At 40.2% G+C, this 19,921-nt stretch overlaps 3 protein-coding genes across 4 annotated transcripts in view; 2 read left to right on the top strand and 1 right to left on the bottom strand.

The window, feature by feature from the left end:
- CCDC40 (coiled-coil domain 40 molecular ruler complex subunit) overlaps nt 1–10,630 on the bottom strand; it is a 41,204-nt gene extending 30,574 nt beyond the window's left edge. The window contains exons 1-3 of the mRNA XM_087710125.1: nt 10,580–10,630; nt 2,496–2,571; nt 439–753 (exon numbers count right to left, since the gene is read on the bottom strand). Coding sequence (XP_087566251.1) covers nt 439–753; nt 2,496–2,571; nt 10,580–10,596 — 408 coding nt within the window. The 5' untranslated portion in view covers nt 10,597–10,630. The remainder of the gene's footprint in view (nt 1–438; nt 754–2,495; nt 2,572–10,579) is intronic.
- A 430-nt stretch (nt 10,631–11,060) lies between these two features.
- On the top strand, nt 11,061–12,083 carry RMI2 (RecQ mediated genome instability 2). The gene has a single exon (XM_014057089.2). It carries the CDS (start codon nt 11,177–11,179, stop codon nt 11,594–11,596), a length of 420 nt encoding a protein of 139 aa, XP_013912564.2. The 5' UTR covers nt 11,061–11,176; the 3' UTR covers nt 11,597–12,083.
- A 3,673-nt stretch (nt 12,084–15,756) lies between these two features.
- TBC1D16 (TBC1 domain family member 16) overlaps nt 15,757–19,921 on the top strand; it is an 82,394-nt gene continuing 78,229 nt past the window's right edge. For both annotated transcript variants that reach the window (XM_087710122.1, XM_087710121.1), the window contains exon 1: nt 15,757–15,793. The gene's annotated coding sequence lies outside the window, so the exon portion shown is untranslated. The remainder of the gene's footprint in view (nt 15,794–19,921) is intronic.

The following is a 19,921-nucleotide window of genomic DNA, read 5'->3' as shown; positions in this document are numbered from 1 at the left end:
ATATATGACTCTAAAATCTCAAGCAGTGCACTTTTATCATCAATTCACTGAAGTTGGCTACTACGTCTGAATTATCAATATACATTTTGACACAGTCTATATATTAGGGTCATCTAAATGGGTATAAGTATTATTTTTCTTACTGCTTATTTGCATTTTGCATTTGCATTTTATTTGCTCCCTTGGTTCATTTGACACCATGTTCCCTCTTTGCTGTTTCAGTCAGGTTTTCTGAGATACAATAAGGCTAAATTGTGAACCTATGGAAACTTTAGGCTTTCTCGTTACCTGCTCTAGCACATCTGCCTTAAGAAGACTGAATCAAACAGAGTCAATACACAGAGAGGGGGGAGAGAGAGAAATATTAAATTTCTACATTCTACAAGAAGCATCAGTTACCTGGATGAGAGATGGTCTTATTTGCTCAGAAATGCTTACCAATGACGCACTTGATATATCCGTCTGTCCTGCGAATTTCTCCTCAGAGGTTGTTCTAACAGCACCCTTTGCCCTTTCTATCATGGACACCATGGAAACACCGCCTGTTATTTCTTCTGTGGGCACAATGGGAATATCTTTTGTTGCTTCCTCTTTGGTTATCACAGCAGCACTTTCCTCTTCTTTCTCAATGGCCTCCATGCCACTAACTGTTTCGTCTTCCATAGTCAATGTAGGAGGAACTCTTCCTGCTTCTTCTGTGATTATCAAGGGAGTAGTAGCTGCTCCTTCCTCTGTTGCATTTTTGTCTTCTGGCTACAATAAGTGAAACAAACTAAAAGTTAAGTTTAGTATTTTGTTCTGCTGACTTCTAGCACAATCTTATTTTCCATTGTCTATAATTGGAATCCCACTCAAGTCCTCTTATGCTGCCTCAATATGGCGAAGCAAAATTCCAAAGCAAAATTCCTGGGAGGGAAGAGCAAAGAATGCTGGAAGTAAATGCTGGGGGGGGGGGGGTTACGTACACTCCCAGAAGAATAACCCAAAAGGTGAAGGACATTACAGCGGCCTAGCTAAAAGCAGGCACCTATATTGAGCAGCGAAGAAATAGGAAGATGCTGGAGATGGATTAGCATTTTAGGAATAATGGAAAATGCATAGAGTAGTTTGATACCAGATGGGAAGAGTCTTGTATTTTTCTAAAACTATTACATGGATGATTTTTTTTCAAAGAAAACTGGTCATGTAATGCTGGATGAGGGACCCTTCAAGAGATTGAATGGCACTTGGATGCTGCCAAGGAAAAGCTAAGGATCTTTCAGAATGCTCATGGTGATTATAACGGCTAGATTATAACTTTCTGAATATATACAGCTGCTGACATTGCTAACAGGAATATTCAAAGTTGCAAAGAAAGACTTATAGTTTGAACATAGAATGTAAGATTCATGAACATGGGAAAACTCAACACAATGAAAAATGAATCAAGAACATATTGGCATTTTAGGCATGAGCAGACTGAAATGGACAAGGACTGGACACTTTCATTCAGAAGATTGTGCTGTCTCATACATAGGACATAAAAAAACCAAGAAAGGACAGTGCTGCATTCATAGTCAGGAAGGATTAGATAGTAACAGAATACAATGCAATCAATGACCAAATAGTACATATAGGATAGACTATCAATACTACAGAATCCAGCGGTCAAATAGCATGCTACAGATTAACACTTCATAAGGTAGCAACGAAAGGCTTAGAACGGGTATACTTACAAAGATCAGAATCATGCAGGGAATGACTTTTCTTATGACATACTGTATGTAGAAGCACTAGTTGGATTTTGAAGAAGTAAAATAGAATATAAAACGTACTTATGGTTTTGAATAAAATTCTAAACTTCTTTGGCTCATTCACATTCACCGAAATCAGTACAGATTCAGCCCTGACATTGTCATAGATTCAAATCTTCTTTGGCTTATAATGAGGGGGCTCACAAAAGCCAAAGTGAGCAATCCAACTGAGTCTCTTTTTAACCCAGTTTTTTTTTAAAAAATCTTCCTACTTACCCCAACCTACGTTAGGGCCTTTGGAATGCAAATCTTTATTAACTACAAGCATTACTCCTGTTTCATGTTATGAGAAGAGCATTCCTAAATTCTGTGAAGAAGCTTCACTGAGACCTAAAGTCCTCAGTTAGTCCTCCTAGAAGGAGCACAAGAATCAAACTTTCAAACTTTAATGGTATTTGTATGCCGCCCACTCCCTAGGGACTCTGGGCGGCTCACAACAAATAAAAACAACAAATAAAAACATTTAAAACATTTAAAATTACAAAATTAAAATCAACACAACATCCATTTCTCTTCCACCCAAAACAAAGTGATTCTTAGTAGGTATGTGGTATGTATCCCACCTTGCTTTCCTAAAATATATAACCATATATTTTGCTTTCTTGTTCCCCAATTTAAACATGTACTGCATTTATTGAAAACTTCTGATTTAATCCGCATTTGATTTTCATTTTCTCAAAATTTTCACACTGATAACATTACCCCTTTATCTTCTTCATCCTCTTTCTTATCTTCTTTATTTTCTTCTTCTGGAATTTGTCCACTCTCCGATTCAGCACTTCATTTAAATGTAAAGAAAAGAAATTTTTTAATACCAATTCAAGCAGATGTTTAAGTCACTCACATAGGAAAGAGAGATCATATCAATGTATCAAACATAAAAGCAAGCATCATTTCAAACTAAGAGGAGTAAAAAACTGGCCTATATTACAAATCTAACACAAGTGAAAGTTGGTTGATTAGAACAAACTGAAGCAATAATCAAAGCAGCAAATGAGAAAAAGGATATCGAAAATGGGAATAGTTATAAATGTATGGGATAAAAAAATATAACTCCCTGAGATTTGAGAAGAGAGAATGGAGAATTTATGAACATGTTTAGGTTATGAGGAACAGGATAAAAGCTTTCTTTAAATAATAGAATAGCTATAAATTAAAATAGGGTTAAAACTTTGGGAAGAAAACTGGGGTGCTAAAACCCCAAAGAAATATGGTACCAGGATAAATTATTAAAATAAACTGATTAAAATGAAAAGGAGGGCACCTATATTTCTGTAGAAGGCTGACATGCTTGTAATCCTTTCTTAATCAAGACATAAGAACAATTTGTCACATTGGAATTTTTATCATCTTGAATGAGAGCATGAAAATGCAAAGCAATCTTATGCATTATTTATATAAAACTCATTTTCTTCACTCTTTCTTTCCAAAAGAAAGAGCTAGTTTGGTCCAGGGGTTAAGGCACCAGGCTAGAAACGGTGAGACTGTGAGTTCTGGAGCCACCTTAGCCATGAAAGCCAATTGGGTGACTTTGGGTCAGTCACTCTCCCTCAGCCCAACCCCCCTCAGAGGGTTGTTATTGTGTGTGGGAAATTATCATCCAGCCCTCTCCCAGAAAAATGAAATATCCTAGGAAATATTGAAAAGGCAGAATATTTCTCTGGATATGAAAAGAAAGAAACATGTTTTAAAAGACAAAATAGTTGCCTGTAGCTTCCTGCCCATCCCCACTGTTAATGGGCCATTAAGAAGGCCAAGCTAGTCCATTTTACATAATAAAGACTTCTCCACTGCAGCTCCAGGGGGAAGGGATTAAGGAACTTTATTCAACTGACCACATGGCATCTGAGAACTCAACCAAATCTGGATTCAAAACACAGCTTAGAGAGTAGCCCCTGCAGGACCCAATGGGAGTCTGACAACCAATCAGAATACATTTCTTACACAGGAACAGGAAACAGAGAGGTGGGACTAAACAGGTTATAAAAAGCCTAGCAAGTCCCTCCCTCAGCCCTTCTCTTCTTCTCCACCAACATTGAAGCATGTGATCACCTTTTCTGTTCAGGGCTCAAGCCATGTGGCCCTGTCCAACAATAAACCATCTTTCCAAGCAGCCTCCATGTCTCCAGTGTCTTTTTCTCCACTTGGAGCCGAACCCAGAAGGACATTTCTTTCATCAATTGGCGACCCACAGATGGGACTCCAAGCTAGCCTAACTAATGGATATGGCCCAGGTAAGCCTCCCATGCCGGCACAGACCCCATTGAGTCTGTGGGTGGACTTTATCTTTGCCTTAACCATTGGATCTAGGTTTTAAAGGGGTTTTGAGTTTGAGCTCAAAGACTGCCTGGAAAGAAGGTGAGTACCTCTAAATTTTAATTCTCTAAAATTTAATTTAAAGCATGGCAAAGCATGGGAGATGTATGTATGCGTGCATGTGTGGGATCCTTCTCCTGATCACAGCTGGATCTTGGTTCTTCTGTGTGTTTTACCAAGAGAGCCTGGAAAGTATTAGGGTCAGGCCAGAGCACAGGACCTTCTGTTAGGGAAAGGAGAGAGTGTGTGAAAATGGATGGAAAAATGAATAAAAATTTTGTTTTTGTTGTTGTTGCTGTTGTCCTGTGAAAGCAAAAAAAGCAAAGGCTCATTATGCGTAAAGAGAGGAGGGGCTGGTACTACTGAAAGGGCAGAGGTCCTCCACAGATCACCTTTTTGGATCTGTAAAACCTTAGCGGAATTCCCTGGAAGGGACCGAATACTTTGTTGAGGGAATCGAAGTCCTTTCCCAGAATCTTTTTCCCCCAAAAAACTTGCGGCGGGTCGCCTGGCTAAGCCAAAGTGAGCCTTACATCTTTGGTCATGGGAAGCGTTAGCTTGAGGGTGACAGGAACTTCCCTTGGAGATTTCCTAGAAGCCTGGGATGCCAGGCACATGTCTATCTTAGCTGGCATGAGAAAAAAGAAAGCAAGGAAATTGTGTGAGAAATGGGCTTTGCTGAAAGATAATACAGGAAAACTAATTTGGCTACATAAAGGTACTTAAAAGAAAAGAGGAAAATGTTGGGTTTTTTTTTCTCTTGTCTGTTTGTCTCTTTCTCTGTCTTCTATGCAACCACGTGGTTTGTTTGTTAAGATTTGTGCCTTCCCTAATTTAACAGATTTGTGCTGGGAATGACTAGGATGTGTAAACCTGAGAATTCTTTTTTCCCCCCCTTATTTTCTCCTTGTCCTTGTGTAAATGTGTGCCTAAGTCTTTGTGCACCCTCAAGGTAATTGTAACTAAGATGTCTCCAATCCAAAAGACAAGAATTTTAAAGTGTTCAAAAAAAGAAGAGAGTAAACTGGCAGAAATTGCCTTCACTCAGTTTGTTGGGCCCAGAAAACTGAGTGAAGGGATGATAGCCCTTATTTTATGTCAGTTTGGCCAACAGAAACAGAGTAAGATGAAGTATTTTTTTTTCTTTTCCTTCCTTCCCTATACATTAAAGTAACAACCCAGGAAATATTTTAAGTTCATTTATAAGAAAAGTTTCATCCTTGCATTTATTGTGTGTTTAAATGATTTTACCTGTTTATTTCTTTCCTGAAGTATGTGAATCCAGATCCCATTTCTCATCTGTGATATCTCCATAATGTTACCAGTTTATCTGTTTAGTAACTGATGATTTTACCTTTTTTTCAAACTCTGCTTGCAAGCTTTCTACCCACCCCAAGCCCCTCTCTTACCCTTAATCCTCCAACAATGCCTTTTCTGTGGGGGAGGGAACCTTGTTCTCATGTCTTTCAGCCCTGGAAGATTGTACTCTTCAGGTGAGTATAGATTATTTTTTCTTTTGGGGGGGGGGAGGAGGAAAGTGTTGCCTTGTGTGTGCATGTATGAGATGAAGGAAATTCCTACTAAAAGTTTGCCTTCAACCTGAGTAAAACCCTCTGCACATCTATCTGGCCAACCTACTCTATTCTATCCTAAAGTAGAAACCTGGCCTCTAGAAGACAGTTTTGATTTAGATTTTGTCAACAAATTTGCTGATTTTCTGGCCACCATCAGATAAACTGAAGAGAAGTTCTGCCTGAGTTTCTTCCCCAAAGCGATTAAGGAGTCCACAGGGATATGTTAGAAAGCTGTTGCAGCAGTAATAGTTGTCTTTAAAAAGAAAAGTAGATCTCGAGCCCCACCCAGATGCAAACGATGTGTTAATGAAAGTCTCCATACATCTTTCTCTTTAAAACTATGCCAGCGATTGCTGGGAGAGCTAAGAGTTTGGATCTTTAAAAATATGCCAGCACTTGCTGGGAGGTTCAACCTAGAACCCTGGCCAATGCAAACAATGTGTGGACAAACATCTCTATACATTGTCTCTATAAATCTTGATCTTTAAAAATATGCCAGTGTGGGCTGGGAGATCAAGATAGAAACGGAACACCACAGGGCAGAGACAGGTATTAACAATCTAGTGCTTAAGGAGATAGAACAACAGGCGTAACTTCAAGCAAAAGTAAGAAATTTAGCAGGTAATAAGGTAAAGCCCATCTGAATGGGAAGACCTAGGTAATTGAACTTGATTAATTTGGTGTAATGTCTGTTAAAATTCTTAGGTGTGCATCTATACTAATAACATGTAGAATTGAATGGCGTTGATTGTGATATGTTTGACCACCTAGAAAAATAAATAAGCTTGGGCTTGAAGCTGTAGGGAAGGGGAATGTAGTTAGGATTTAAACTGTTCTCTGAGTTTTCCCATGCTTGGAGAATGAGCCACATGTTCCCCAAGTAAAGAAATTTGAAAATTTAAAGGGACAGAACCTCCCACAGGCCTGAAAGTGTTGTTCTATGGTATGTGTGCATGTATGTATGTGTGTGTGTGCAATCATTTCCAGACCTGGAGGGAAGTTGAGATCCCTTAATAATAGAAAATGGAGCTCATTGGCTGATGTACAGCTCCCTGAGATAATTGTAATAACTGCTCTGCATGAAGAAAGAATGAAATGGGATTTTTGTATGTGAAATTAATTTACACAAACAGTCTGATTGCAGTGCAAATGTGAGTGTGTGCCCCCAATGCCGCAGGGAGTGATAAGTGAAGGGATCCAGAGACCTGTGATTGCCTGCTCCCCCCTCCCTTCTTCCTTCTGGGTCATTCTTTGGAGGGAGCAGAAAAAGTGGGGAGAGTGAGTGTCTGCTCATTTTACCATGAGTGTGTGTATGAAATGCCTCCAGTGATACCTGTGAATGCCTCTGTGCATCCCCTCCTTCTTTCCCTCCTTCCGTTTGGGTCATTGAAGGGGGCTGAAGTTTTTCTGGTCATTTAACCACTTTTTTTCCTCTCTCTGAGAAATTTGGAGTAAATGGGTGACCTGCTCCTGCACCTTTACATTTCACTGTTGTGATCTTTTCATCTGCATGTAAAAGTTATGCAACTACATTTCCTTTTCTGCTCTGAATACAACTTTGATTTTTTTTTTCTCTTCTGGAAATTTTTGAGGTTTAAAATGCTTAATTAAACCTATAAAAAGAAATGATTTTGATATATTTTGCTTACATTTGTAAATGTTTTAACATACTAATGAAAATTTGCTTCCATCTGAATGGAATCTAATATTTTGGAGTGTTGACTCAAAGTACCTCTTTTTTTTAATTGCAATTTTTTAAAAAGCTGTTCTTCTTCCCTCCCTCTTTTACACCTGAGTGCATTTTTAAAAGCTTATGAATCAAGGTGCCCTACCCTGATATTTTGTTTGTTTGCAACACAAGTTGTCCCTTTTGGAAATTTACTCATCTTACTGCAAAAGTGTTTCAATCATAGAGGCAGTGGGAATGTCATGTTCCATGAAATTTACATCGTCTACCTTCTGGAATAATGTTTGGATTTCCACACTTGGGCAGAATGGGTGAGATTCCACAACATGAGACTAAAGATATGTCTGTAAAGAACTGTATACTTGGCCTCTCCTCTTTTTCTTCACCTCAGAAACAAAGGACTGCTAGCTCAAACCATAACTCTTGAATTGGCTGCTGGTGATTGCATCCTGATAAAACCTGACATGAGGGGAAAAAAACTTAGCCAAGCCTGGGACAGACTCTACCAAGCCTGACTGACCACTCTTACCAGCAAGCTAAGCCTAATGCCATCCAGCAGATATGAAAGAACGGACCCTGAGATGGAGAAGTAAAGACCAAAAGACTCTCTTCTATCCCCAGAAGACAGATGTAAAGACTATGGGGGGAGGGTAAAAATGGATCCTAAAGTTTTCTTTCTTTGCTTCCTTTACAGAAATTCATTGTAAGGTTTCTTTCTTGTCTCATTTATATTGTAATCAGTTTAATGTATTCATGTAAGAATTGTATTTGAGAATGGCTAGCACAGCAAGTTCTGAATACCTTAGATGTCTGTCTAGTGAGAGGGAAAGTTTGTCCAAAATGTCTGTATTTTCTGTATTGTAGAAGCAGCTACACACACACACACACACACACACACACACACAAAGAAGAGAGAGAGAGAGAGAGAGAGAGGGAGGGAGGGAGGGAGAGGGAGAGAGACGGAGAGAGACTATTCAGAATTAGATTGAAACTATCTCCTCCACACACAGTTTTTCCTAGGTTGATTTTTGCCTTGGCACACAAAAGCCCTAAACAGTGATTTCTCCCTTTTCTGTGGGGGAGGGTGAATTCCACTCAGGCAATTCCCCCAGTTGAAGAGCTAGCAGAGAGGATCTCCAAAAAAAAAAACCACTGTCACTGTGACAAAAAAACCATGCTGCCCAGTAAAGTAGGATATGTTGCACTGGTGGTCTCATGAGTAGGAGTCCCCAGGATCATTGTGTGTAATTTTACAAATACTAAATAGCCTGGATTGCACACTAGCTAAACTCAATTTGGCCTCACTAAAATAAGACCTAGGGCAGGTTCAAGAACCATCCTTCGAAATGGGCAGCCTGTAACTTAAATGGAAAGCATGGCTGTGAAGACTTTTGGGATTTCTGCTTGCTTGAAACCTGTCTGGAAGCTCACAGAAAGTGATATCTGATACTAATTGGAATGGAAAATTGAATACTGTAAATTTCTTTCCAGAAATTGTGCCCTGGTTGCTAGAACTTCATGGTTGAAAGCTCTCTGGGAGCCACTGAAGAGATCCTTCTGCTGTCCCTCTCAATGTTATTTCATCAGAAGAACTAAGTCTCCCTGATCTGACCAATTTTAATCTTTTGTCAAAAACATGTGCGTTCCACTCACATGTTTTGAAAAAAAAAAAGAGGGATTGTGGGAAGTTATCATCCAGCCCTCTCCCAGAAAAATGAAATATCCTAGGAAATATTGAAAAAGCAGAATATTTCTCTGGATATGAAAAGAAAGAAACATGTTTTAAAAGACAAAATAGTTGCCTGTAGCTTCCTGCCCATCCCCACTGTTAATGGGCCATTAAGAAGACCAAGCTAGTCCATTTTACATAATAAAGACTTCTCCACTGCAGCTCCAGGGGGAAGGGATTAAGGAACTTTACTCAACTGACCACATGGCATCTGAGAACTCAACCAAATCTGGATTCAAAACACAGCCTAGAGTAGCCCCTGCATGGCCCCATGAGAGTCTGACAACCAATCAGAATACATTTCTTACACAGGAACAGGAAACAGAGAGGTGGGACTAAACAGGTTATAAAAAGCCTAGCAAGCCCCTCCCTCAGCCATTCTCTTCTTCTCCACCAACATTGAAGCATGTGATCACCTTTTCTGTTCAGGGCTCAAGCCATGTGGCCCTGTCCAACAATAAACCATCTTTCCAAGCAGCCTCCATGTCTCCAGTGTCTTTTTCCCCACTTGGAGCCGAACCCAGAAGGATATTTCTTTCATCATGTGGGGATAATAGGAGATGCCCCATATAAGCATCTCTAAAATCCCGATGCCCCCCCCCGCCACCTGTGACATATAATTCTTACTTTGCTCAAAAAGTGAACTCTATTCACGCGAAGGAGGCCTAAAAGGCCATTAATTTGGTTTAAACAAGGTTCAAATTGCCCCCATTAAAAATTAAATCGCCCCCCTGTGGGGCGTGGGCCCACATTGGGAATCACTGGTGTATATGCTCTCAGTGTATAAGGAGAATAAAAAACATTAATCAATAATAAAAAGATACAACATTTAGTGATAGTCAAGGTCACTAATATGCTATCAAATCATATTAGAAAACAGAAAACAATATAAATTGAAAGATACAAGCAACATGGTTATAGTCATAAGTGTGGAGGGATAGATACTAGTAAGGAAGAGAAGAAGAATAGTAATACAGTCTTAATAAATTATTTGAGAGAGAGAGAGAGGGAGGGAGGGAGGGAGAGAGAGAGAGAGAGAAGAGAGAGAGAGAGAGAGAGAGAGAGAGAGAGAGAGAGAGAGAGAGAGAGAGAGAGAGAGAGAGAGAGAGAGAGAGAGAGAGAGAGAGAGAATAAATATAAATGTCCACTCCCCTACATTTCAGGTTTCCTAAATATAACAAGCATAATTTGCAGTAATATATCTATTTAGAAGTTGAAAAATGCATGCAAAAAAATTCTGCTCAGATGACTGGCATCTGGTCCCAGATTTTATTTAAAACTGTAATATTTGAAACTTTCGTTTAGAATTACAACTGCTTCCTACATATGCACATTTGAGTAATGCCATTTCCCAACTATATGTTTTTTTAGCTTACTTCCCTTTTACAGCGGAACCCTCTACTCCCAATGTAAGTCCTTTTTTTCGCACCCTCTTTATTTTAAAAAAGGCTTTTGGTTCCCTTTCTTTTCTTTTGCTCACCCCGCACTCGGCTCCATGCTGTCTTCCGTTGCTAAGCAACGCTATCAACAGTCCGCGGGCTTCCTTTTCCTCGCTGCCCCGCCCTGACTTCTTCTCGGATGATGCCAATTAAGAAAAAGGGGGTGGGTGCAAATCTGGACAGAACCATTTCTCAACATTGCTTTCAGTGACAAAGCCGCAGCGTTGTTTCTCAACCTTAGCTGTTCCCAGGCTAAGTATGTGTACTTCAAGTCCCAGAATTCCACAGCCAGCAGAGCTTAATGAATGAAGACTGGGAATTAAAGTCCACGTATATGGAAAACTCCAATGCTGGGAAGCAACTCCTAGACAAAGCGTAGAGGGTGAAGATTGAGGTTCCTTGAAACAAACATAGAGTTAGGAAAGGCTAGACTCATTCATGGTTATAACAAGCAAAAGCTTTTTATTGGCTTGTTGAGGAAGCAAATAACTTTACGTGACTCTAATTCGTTTCCCCCCCATGTTGAGAGAATAAAGGTTCAGCGTAACTCTCGCGATGTTACAATAGTCGTAAGCCTCTTCAGAACCATTATTATCCGCATTTTCTTGAAATTTGGCGGGAAAGAGGTATTTGTCGTAATGATGGAGAAGTCTCGCTTACAGTCGCCGCCGGTTAAGGTCCTGGCTGCGCAGCTGAAGCGGTGCCGCCAAGTCCCTGGTGGCTCGTGGTTGTTGGACCGGGAAGAGTACGGACGTCCGGCGTTACCCGTGTCTCTGGTCTGGATGCAGGGCAAAGTATTGACGGTAGAGCAAGATGGTTCGACTGTGAGGTTGCTGGACGAGAGCGGCTCTTTTGTGGTCTCCGGCGTGGAGAGAGTCCCTAAGGGAAAACCTTGCCTCAGCCCTGGAAAGTATGTGATGGTAATGGGCTTGGTGCAGGTTTGCATCCCAGAGCCTGTCCTTCAAGCCGTGAAGATGACGGGTCTTTCAGACAATCCCCTGCACAGGACTATGTGGGAGTTGGAAGTGGAAGATTTGCAGCGAAGCCTCCTCTCGTGAATGAAGCTGGCATGCCAAAATGGAATCATTTCCTGCACGCTTCGCAGTAACAAACCAGATGGGATGGAAATGCGTGGATTATTTCCCCACTGGATTAGTTTGTGCAAATAAATCTTTTATACTTGAGGCACATGGATTGCTGCAAAGATAAAACATCTATATTGAGTATATTCATTGCCTCATTGTGTAGAGTGTTCTTCTTTCTTCAGACTGGACTTCCATTAAAGGAGTACTGTGCTAAAAAACATCTGACTTCAGACATTACCATTTAACATATGCAAAGACTTTGAAAATAACGATTGTATCTACCATTTACAATTATAGGATAAAGCAGTTTTGATAAAATGGATAATGTTAATTTGAAGGCTTGTTTTTAATGCATAATGTAAATGCTTCAAGTCAGAGATGGAGAACATCCCCTCAATGTAGCAATAGTTCAGAGAAACAATTAGATGAAAAGGTTATACTATATCACAATAAAATCTGCATATATTGCTGGAGTGTCTGGTTTAATGTTCTTGAATAGTGAATAACTAGACTCTTGATGACACATTTAATGAAAATGAAATATATTTCATGCATTATTTTTAAAAAGTTTGCTTTGAAATCTTCAATGGTGGAATTGTCCTGAAGTTTGAAAATAGCTACAGTGCCTCATACATTTTAGATTTTTGCCTTCCAGCATGTTATTTTGATAATCTGAAAAGTGCAAAAAGCACCTAGCACTCCTGGTATAGTATAAAAATGTATTATGCTTTGTCCAGCTATTAATCTAGTATTCTCTTTTGCTAGTTAGAGTTATATTTAGTGTTTTAACTCAAGATAATATAGATTTTGTGGAATTTCTTTGATTTCACTTTTTCAAAATAATAGTGAATATAAACTTAAAAACTTATAAATTCTTGGATGTTTGACATATGCAATTCTAGAATGTGGTTCTTGTTCTAATCATTTAGATATAAATTTGCAAGTCAAGATTACCGATAAATAATAGAATAGTGTTCATTCTCATATCTCAATAAGTATGGCATGAAAATTGCCAACCTATACATGAAAGATGTGGAGAAGAAAACACTCAGCTCCTTCTAGGGGATGGCACCACCCCACTGGTTCAAGTATATGGATGACACCTGGGCAAAACAAATCAAGGTTCAGGAAGTACAGGCCTTCACAGACCATATAAATACTGTCCAAATATCAAGTTCAGGGAAGACACCAAGGACAACAAACTCGCATCCCTTGACTGAAGTTCTGATTAGAATCTGCTAACCTAGAAATAGAGATCTGCAGAAAACCCACACCCAAAGACCAATACCTGCTGTTTTACTCCCACCATCCACTTCAACACAAGCTAAGAGTCATCAGGACACTATCAGGGCAGAAAACATCCCCATATCCAAGAATGTCCAAGAGAAGAAAAACAGATATCTAAGGACAGCTCTTAATGCTTTGATATCAAATTGCGTCTTTATTAAATCAGCATCTGGATCCAAAAAAAGAATGGCAGACAGAGCCGAGACTAAGAGTCAACAGGTAATTCCTTATATGGCTAGTGTATCAGAGAAGCTAAAACGTATTCGGGGGAAAAAACATACTTGTGTTCAAACCACAACACACAGACAGAGGCTTGTTTACCCTAAAGATTAGACATCAAAACATACAAAGAGTAATGTATATGCAGTCCAGTGCAATGAGTGTTCAGAGTTCTATATTGGAGAAACCAAGCAGCTTTTACATAAGAGGATGGCCCAGCATAGGAGAATCAACACCATAAAACCAGAATCAGCAATATACTTTATTTCAAAGAAAAAGGACACTCTTTGGAGGACAATAACGTTCACATTCTGGACAGGCAGATAGATGGCTTGAGAAAGCAGTGAAGGAATCCATTTATGTCAAAGTGGAAAATTCTTCCCTTAATAAAGGTGGAGGCCTCAGACACGTGTCTCCCATTTTTTAATGCTGTTCTTGCATCAGTCCCCAGGGAGATTAAAATGACAGGTTCACCAGGAAGGCCACACTTAATGACCCACTTAGGTAAAGGATTTAGGAGTTGGAGCATTTACATTCCAACAAATCTGCCTATTCACCTAAGGAGCCTATTCAAATATGTGAGAAATGAAATCTCTCTGGAGGACATGTATGGGATCCCCCTAACCAACTTGATCGGACTGAAGAAGCTATTTGAATAAACAGCTAAACATTTCGAACTAAAAAGAAATAGACAGTTGCCATGACTTATCTTCCAGACATCATGTTTCACGAAGTTACCTCCAAGGTGCCCACCGTAGAGAAACATTTGATTCATCTTATGAAGTTCTATTTTCAAAATATTTATAGTGGTTTTTGTCTCCTCAAAACAAGTCTTGCCAAATAATCTACAATTTCTGGTTGGTGAGGTTTCACTGGCCCTTTGAAACATGTGTGCTGCCACTTTGCTCTGATCACTAGATATTGCCTTCCTTGGTCATTTTGGCTTAGATTGCAGGAGAAACTCTATGTATCTAAAAGCACCCTGGATGCAGGATGTTTCAAAACGCATCCTTTGGGTATTATGCAAGTTCCTTATATTCTTGAATTAGCATTCTTTTGAAAAAGTTCTAGACCTGTATACAGGATTTTAGTTTTTCGACAGCACTGCCAAGAAAAAGACGGGTTCTGTCAGATGTTTGCTTTAGATGTTATTCAGTCTTCTGCCAACAACATGGCTGGACTCTATACTTTGGGAGAGGGGGGTTAGTGCCATTTTGCAACTTGAAATTCATCCATGCATGTCACTTGAGCCATTTGAAATGTGGCCAAAGCTTTTATCTCAAGTGCCCACCCACAGCTGCCAAGACTACCCCACCATGTGTTAAAAACAGCAGCTGGTGTTTAGGTGGCAGGCAATGATAGGTGGGAGGGAATAAAATTAATCAAAACTGTTAAGATGCCTTCATCTCTCAGCCTCATTCATAAGTAGGGTTATGACATCGGCATTTTACTTAAGGCCTGCATATTTTGCTGCCAATTCAAGGACTGGAAGAATGCACATTGATATGGACTAAGTGAATATTGCTGTTATACAGTTTACTGGCAGCATAATATGTGAAGAATTGCAGTCTAATATCTTTGGACAGGCCACTTTATTACTTTTGAGAGACCTCTTAAATAGTTATGTTGAAGCTAGCAGATTGAGCTTGATGGATGGACATCTAGATCTGATTCAATGCCGTATTCACACATTTAACTGATTACTAAAGTCTTATTTTGGGTTCATGCAATATATAATCACAGACTAACTCAACAGGGTGATTCACACAAATTACAAAAAAAACTGCAGTTACAGTATTATTAGCATGTTGCATGAAGGTGTCTGTTGAAGACAGCTAGTACAATATTAAACAAAGCCTTATCTTCCCATATCCAAAGTAGGGATAAGATTCAAGAAAGAGTAGCAACATGTTAATTATTTATGAGCAATGCAGCTACAATAATTCCAAATGTACAAATGTTATTTGTTTTAGCAAAAGCTTGGAATGTGAATTGACACTGGACAATATTTGAAGTATTGTATGCTGTTGGTAGAAAGAGAATATTTATTTCAATTAATGAAGCAGGCTTGCAGACATTTTGGGTAAGGTCTTAAATGCTGTGAACTGAAATGAAATCTCGCAATCTGAATATCCGTAGTAATATAATTAATAATGCAATATAATTCCTATCTCTAACGTAGAGAAACGAATTGAAATCAATAATGTAATGTGATATAATTAAGGCCTTTTGTTGGCACTTCTGAACCCGCTTTTCAGATAACCTTTTAATGTAGTAGTTTGAGATGCATATTGGGGTCAGTGCTGGGAGTGAAGTGGGGGGGGGAAAGACTCCAATGTAAGGGAACCATTTTGGCAATTTTGGTAAGCGCCTGTTCTCTCCGCAAAGGCTGGGGAACCGCTGACCAGAGAAAAGGTGGCGTTGCCCAGCAAAAGCACATTGTGAGCGAGGATAGTAAGAACAGCTCACGCCCGACTCACGTTCCCGCTTGCTCCACCTCCAGATCCTGAGCGGATCCGGCAAGAGTATAATAAAGGCAGGGTTAAGCCGATCGAGTTGGGTGTGACCACGTTTGGCCGCGCCTACTTTCCCTGCAAATCCTCTTGCGCGGCGCTGATCTAAGGAGGAGGCGGCGGCGGCGGCGGCGGCGGCGGCGGCCTCTGGGTGAGAACTTACCTCGCTGAGCATCGGGCTGAGTGGGCGAGGCTGGTCCCAGGGTAGGGGCTGGGGTGAAGGCATCTCGGCCTTTGATGGGAAAGCTCAGGAGGGAAGTTCTGGCGTTGGGAGAGCAGGGTGGATCTTGGGGTGGGGTCTTCGCTGAGGCCCTGCGAGGGTTTCTTCGCGTGGATTGCGTGGAAGGTGCTGCTTGCACGGGAGGAGGCGAGGCCCTATGGGCTGCGTTGGAGAAAGGGTTGCGGGGCAAGGCATCCTGGTGGAGTTCACCCGCTCAGGTCATACGAGGCAGTGCTGTGAAAGGGTCTTGCACTCCAGACTGTATAGCGATAGGATGTGGGACACTATTTAGGATTATGCGTGCGCAGTGGGGGGGAATTACTGCACCAGGGTACGAGGCAAGGGTAGTGGTGTGCAGAAGAGACTAAAGATTCACTCCAAGAAATCTGTTGTGTCCAGGCTTCTCAAGTCTTTCAAACATGCGGTCCTTTACTCATCCTGAGTAACAATATACCATCCTATTGTATCTATCTGGATGATGATGGCTGCATGGGACATGCTTTTCATTCAGTACTTCCCTTCACTTAAACATATGTTCTTTGCTTCTTGGCTCTCTTTTGAAGGGCATTTTGAAGATGCTTCCTAACTATTGTAATCAGCAAAAGGAAGGAGTGAGTCAGTGGCCCATGCTACATTTTCCCAGGTTAGCATCCTGGGCTGCATTCTTACTGGAAAGTTTCTTCAGTTGATGAATAAAACCATCCCAATTTTTCAGGAATAACACAATGTCAAACTGTTTAATTAGGGAAAAGCTCTTAATTAGAAAGGATTTTTTTTGCCTGTAACCTTCCCTTATCCCCTCCCCCAATATAATGGTGGACATAGAACTGTTCCTAATTATTTCGTAGAATATAGCAGATATGACTTTTTTTAACGACAGATGATCTCTTTGTTTCATATTCTGCTTACTTTAAAACCTTTCATTATTGAGTCAATAAAGGAAGTGGAAAACCCTGATGAAAATAATGAATCTGGAAGTACAGCTAGCAGCCTATTAATCTCTTGAGATGTTGGGCGTGTCAATGCCACACATGCTTAACTCTGCATAGGATCAAGTTGTTAAGAAGCAGTGTGTTCACTTCTTAATTTACAGTGATGCTGCCAGCTATGAAAGAAATTACATCTTTCTCTTCCTCTACCTCCCCCATTCAAAACCAATAAATAATTCATATTGGCTCAGTGGTGGCCATAAAGTATGGATCACATATCATATGTGGTCTATGCTTTGAATTTCTGCCAAAATGCAGATCATCATTAGTCTCAGAACATAATAAAATGCAAGCACAATAAATAGGTAATCTACTGTTTTTGTCCCATTTTCCCCCTTTCAATTATTCCACATAGTTTCTTCATACTCCTAAACTACTCTGTTTAAATGAAAAAATAACTGAAGCATTTCATTGCATTGTTTCAGATTGCGCTCTTGTTCCAGTGATGTGTGTCTGATGGGGGGAAATGGTATTTTCACCATGTGCATTTTCTCTTCAAAGGCAGTTCCTTTAGAAAAAGGAATCCCCCAAGGGAATAGCTTTAGTACGTATCAGGAGGAACATGGCACTTGGAATCAGCCTGTCTGCATAAAATAATAGCTCTTGAAGAAGCTATTACTTTAGCAAATTGCAAAGCATATTAATGTAGATGGTCAGAGAGACTTTCAGTGGTGGAACTAGAGTAGAACATATTGACTAGCTTTTATATGGGGCAATGTTTTTACTGTTTTTAACAATATCTCAGATAACAGTATCTGGCTAGTCTTGCCTGAATTTGGAAGTTGAGCAGTTTTAGGGCTGAAGCTATTACAGATGGTCCTTCACTTCTGATCACAATGGACGCCAACATTTATGTTGCTAAATGAGACATTTGTTAAGTGGGTTTTGCCCCATTTGATGACGATTCTTGCCATACTTGTTAAGTGAATCACTGCAGTTGTTAAATTAGTAACATAGTTGTTAAGCGAATCAGGCTTCCCCATTGACTTTGCTTGTCAGAAGGTCACAGAAGAGGATCACATGATCCTAAGACACTGGAACCATTATAAATATGAACTAGTTGCGAAGTATCCGAAATTTGATCATGTGATCAGGGCGATACTGCAACAGTCATAAGTATGAAAAACAGTCGTAAGTCACTTTTTTCAGTGCCATTGTAACCTTGAGTGGTCACTAAACAAACTATTGTAAGTTGAGGACTACCTGAAATTGGATGGTGACCATTGTGGAATTCAAGAATAGAGGCTTTATTTATTTTAACATTTGGTGAATTATAATGAAAGCATATAATACAGTGAAATTTAATATACTGAATTTACATATGGCACAAACCAAGGAAGCAATGCTGTGGTTTAGTGCCGTATGTGAACTTGATGTCATAGCACAAATGACATAAATCATATAATTTGTGTCAGTCATTTGATGTTGTGGTACAAATTACATCACTTCTGTCATTTGCATAATGACATCCCACTCCCCCTCTCCAGATTCCTATGCAGCTACTGACCGATCAGGAAATAAAGTTGTTAATCAAGGGCTTTGACACAATTTTATGAAAATAGGTGGTACACTGTCTAAAGTTACAGAAAAAGGAGGAAGACTTGGATCAGATTTTCAAAACAAGTGTGACAAGTTAGACTTGAAGGGAATGTTTGAAATTGCTGGATCAAATCCCTGTGGTTTGTGTGTCGGGGAAAAAAGGCAAACGGCAGCATAGTTTTGGTTTAGACAATAATTTTAAAAATGCCTTCCAGTAAGGAAATGTGCAAAATCAGGGGAAGTAAATTGTGGTTGCATGTTGATGAGGACATTTGCAGAGAAAGCAAATTTGGAGCATGGGACAATATGCCTCTCTTGAAACTTGGCTCCAGGACAATGCCAACAGGAATTGAGACTCAGTTAAGGCTGTAGTGCTGATTATTGCATGAGCTCCAGATTAAAATAGCCTGTCTCAGTTTGCATCCCCAGCCAGAGAGCAAAGTGAGATACCACCTTAATGGGTAAGGGGATAATAACATGGACAAGGTTGTGTGAAAAAACACCATCTGAATTAGAATTGCTGCTTAACTTTGTCCTTATATATGAACAATCTATTGCAATGGTGTTTGGTCTGGATAAATGTGCCACCTTTACCATCAGTAGAGGGAAAATAGTGAAAACTGATGAAATCTAGATGGCCTTTGAAAATAATATTAAGAGTCTGGACGAAGATGACTGCTACTAATACCTGGGCATCTTTCAAACTGTCACCATCAAACATACCAACTCCAAGAAGAAGATTAGAAGATAATACATCATGAGAGTAAAGAAGATCTTAAAGTCCCAACTCAATTAACACTTGGGAAATTCCCGTCATTAACTACACAGCTAAAATAGTGAACTAGATTCAAGAAGAACTAAAAGTCTTGAATAGGAAGACTAGAAGAATGACAACCAATTATGCCCTTCCATGCAGAGATATTGATAGACTCTAATTATCAAGGAAAATAAGTGGAAGTGGGATGTTGGAAGTATACCAGCCAGCTGAAGGGGGGGGGGGGGAGGCATTGGAAGAATATCTAAAGGACCATGAAGAAGAGGCTCTAAAGCAGGGATGTTGAACTGGATTTCTTCGAGGGCCAGATCAGCATTGTAGTTCTCCATGAGGCAGGAGGGCAGGACGGATGCCTCCTGCAGCACTCTGCCGGCCAAAATGGGACCCAGGGGTCTGTGCCCCCCCTGTGCCTCATTTTCGCCCTCCATGGCCTCTTATAGCACTCTGCCGGCCATTTTTGGCCTTGTTTTGGGCCTGTTTTTCAGCCTGTTTTCAGGGCTATTTTCCGGGCCATTTTTCACCCGGTTTTTGCCTGTTTCTGGTTCGTTCTTTGGCCCATTTTCAGCCAGCAGAGCAGGAGACCATGAAGTATGAAAATGAGGTGCAAGGGGCTGCACGCAACCCGTTTTAGCCACCAGAGGCATTGTGGGCTGGTCCTTTGATATTTCCAGGTTGGTCCCGCAGGCCGGATTTAAGCTCCTTGCTGGCCGGATCCGGCCTGCAGGACTTGAGTTTGACATTGCCGCTCTAAAGCTA

The sequence above is a fragment of the Thamnophis sirtalis genome, unplaced genomic scaffold (assembly GCF_051295495.1).
Source record: "Thamnophis sirtalis isolate CommonGarterSnake01/CBP01778 unplaced genomic scaffold, rThaSir2_p1.2 scaffold_3, whole genome shotgun sequence".
Classification (NCBI taxonomy): domain Eukaryota; kingdom Metazoa; phylum Chordata; class Lepidosauria; order Squamata; family Natricidae; genus Thamnophis; species Thamnophis sirtalis.
The sequence above is the reverse complement of the archived record's forward strand: the minus strand, read 5'-3'. Positions and strand labels throughout refer to the sequence as shown.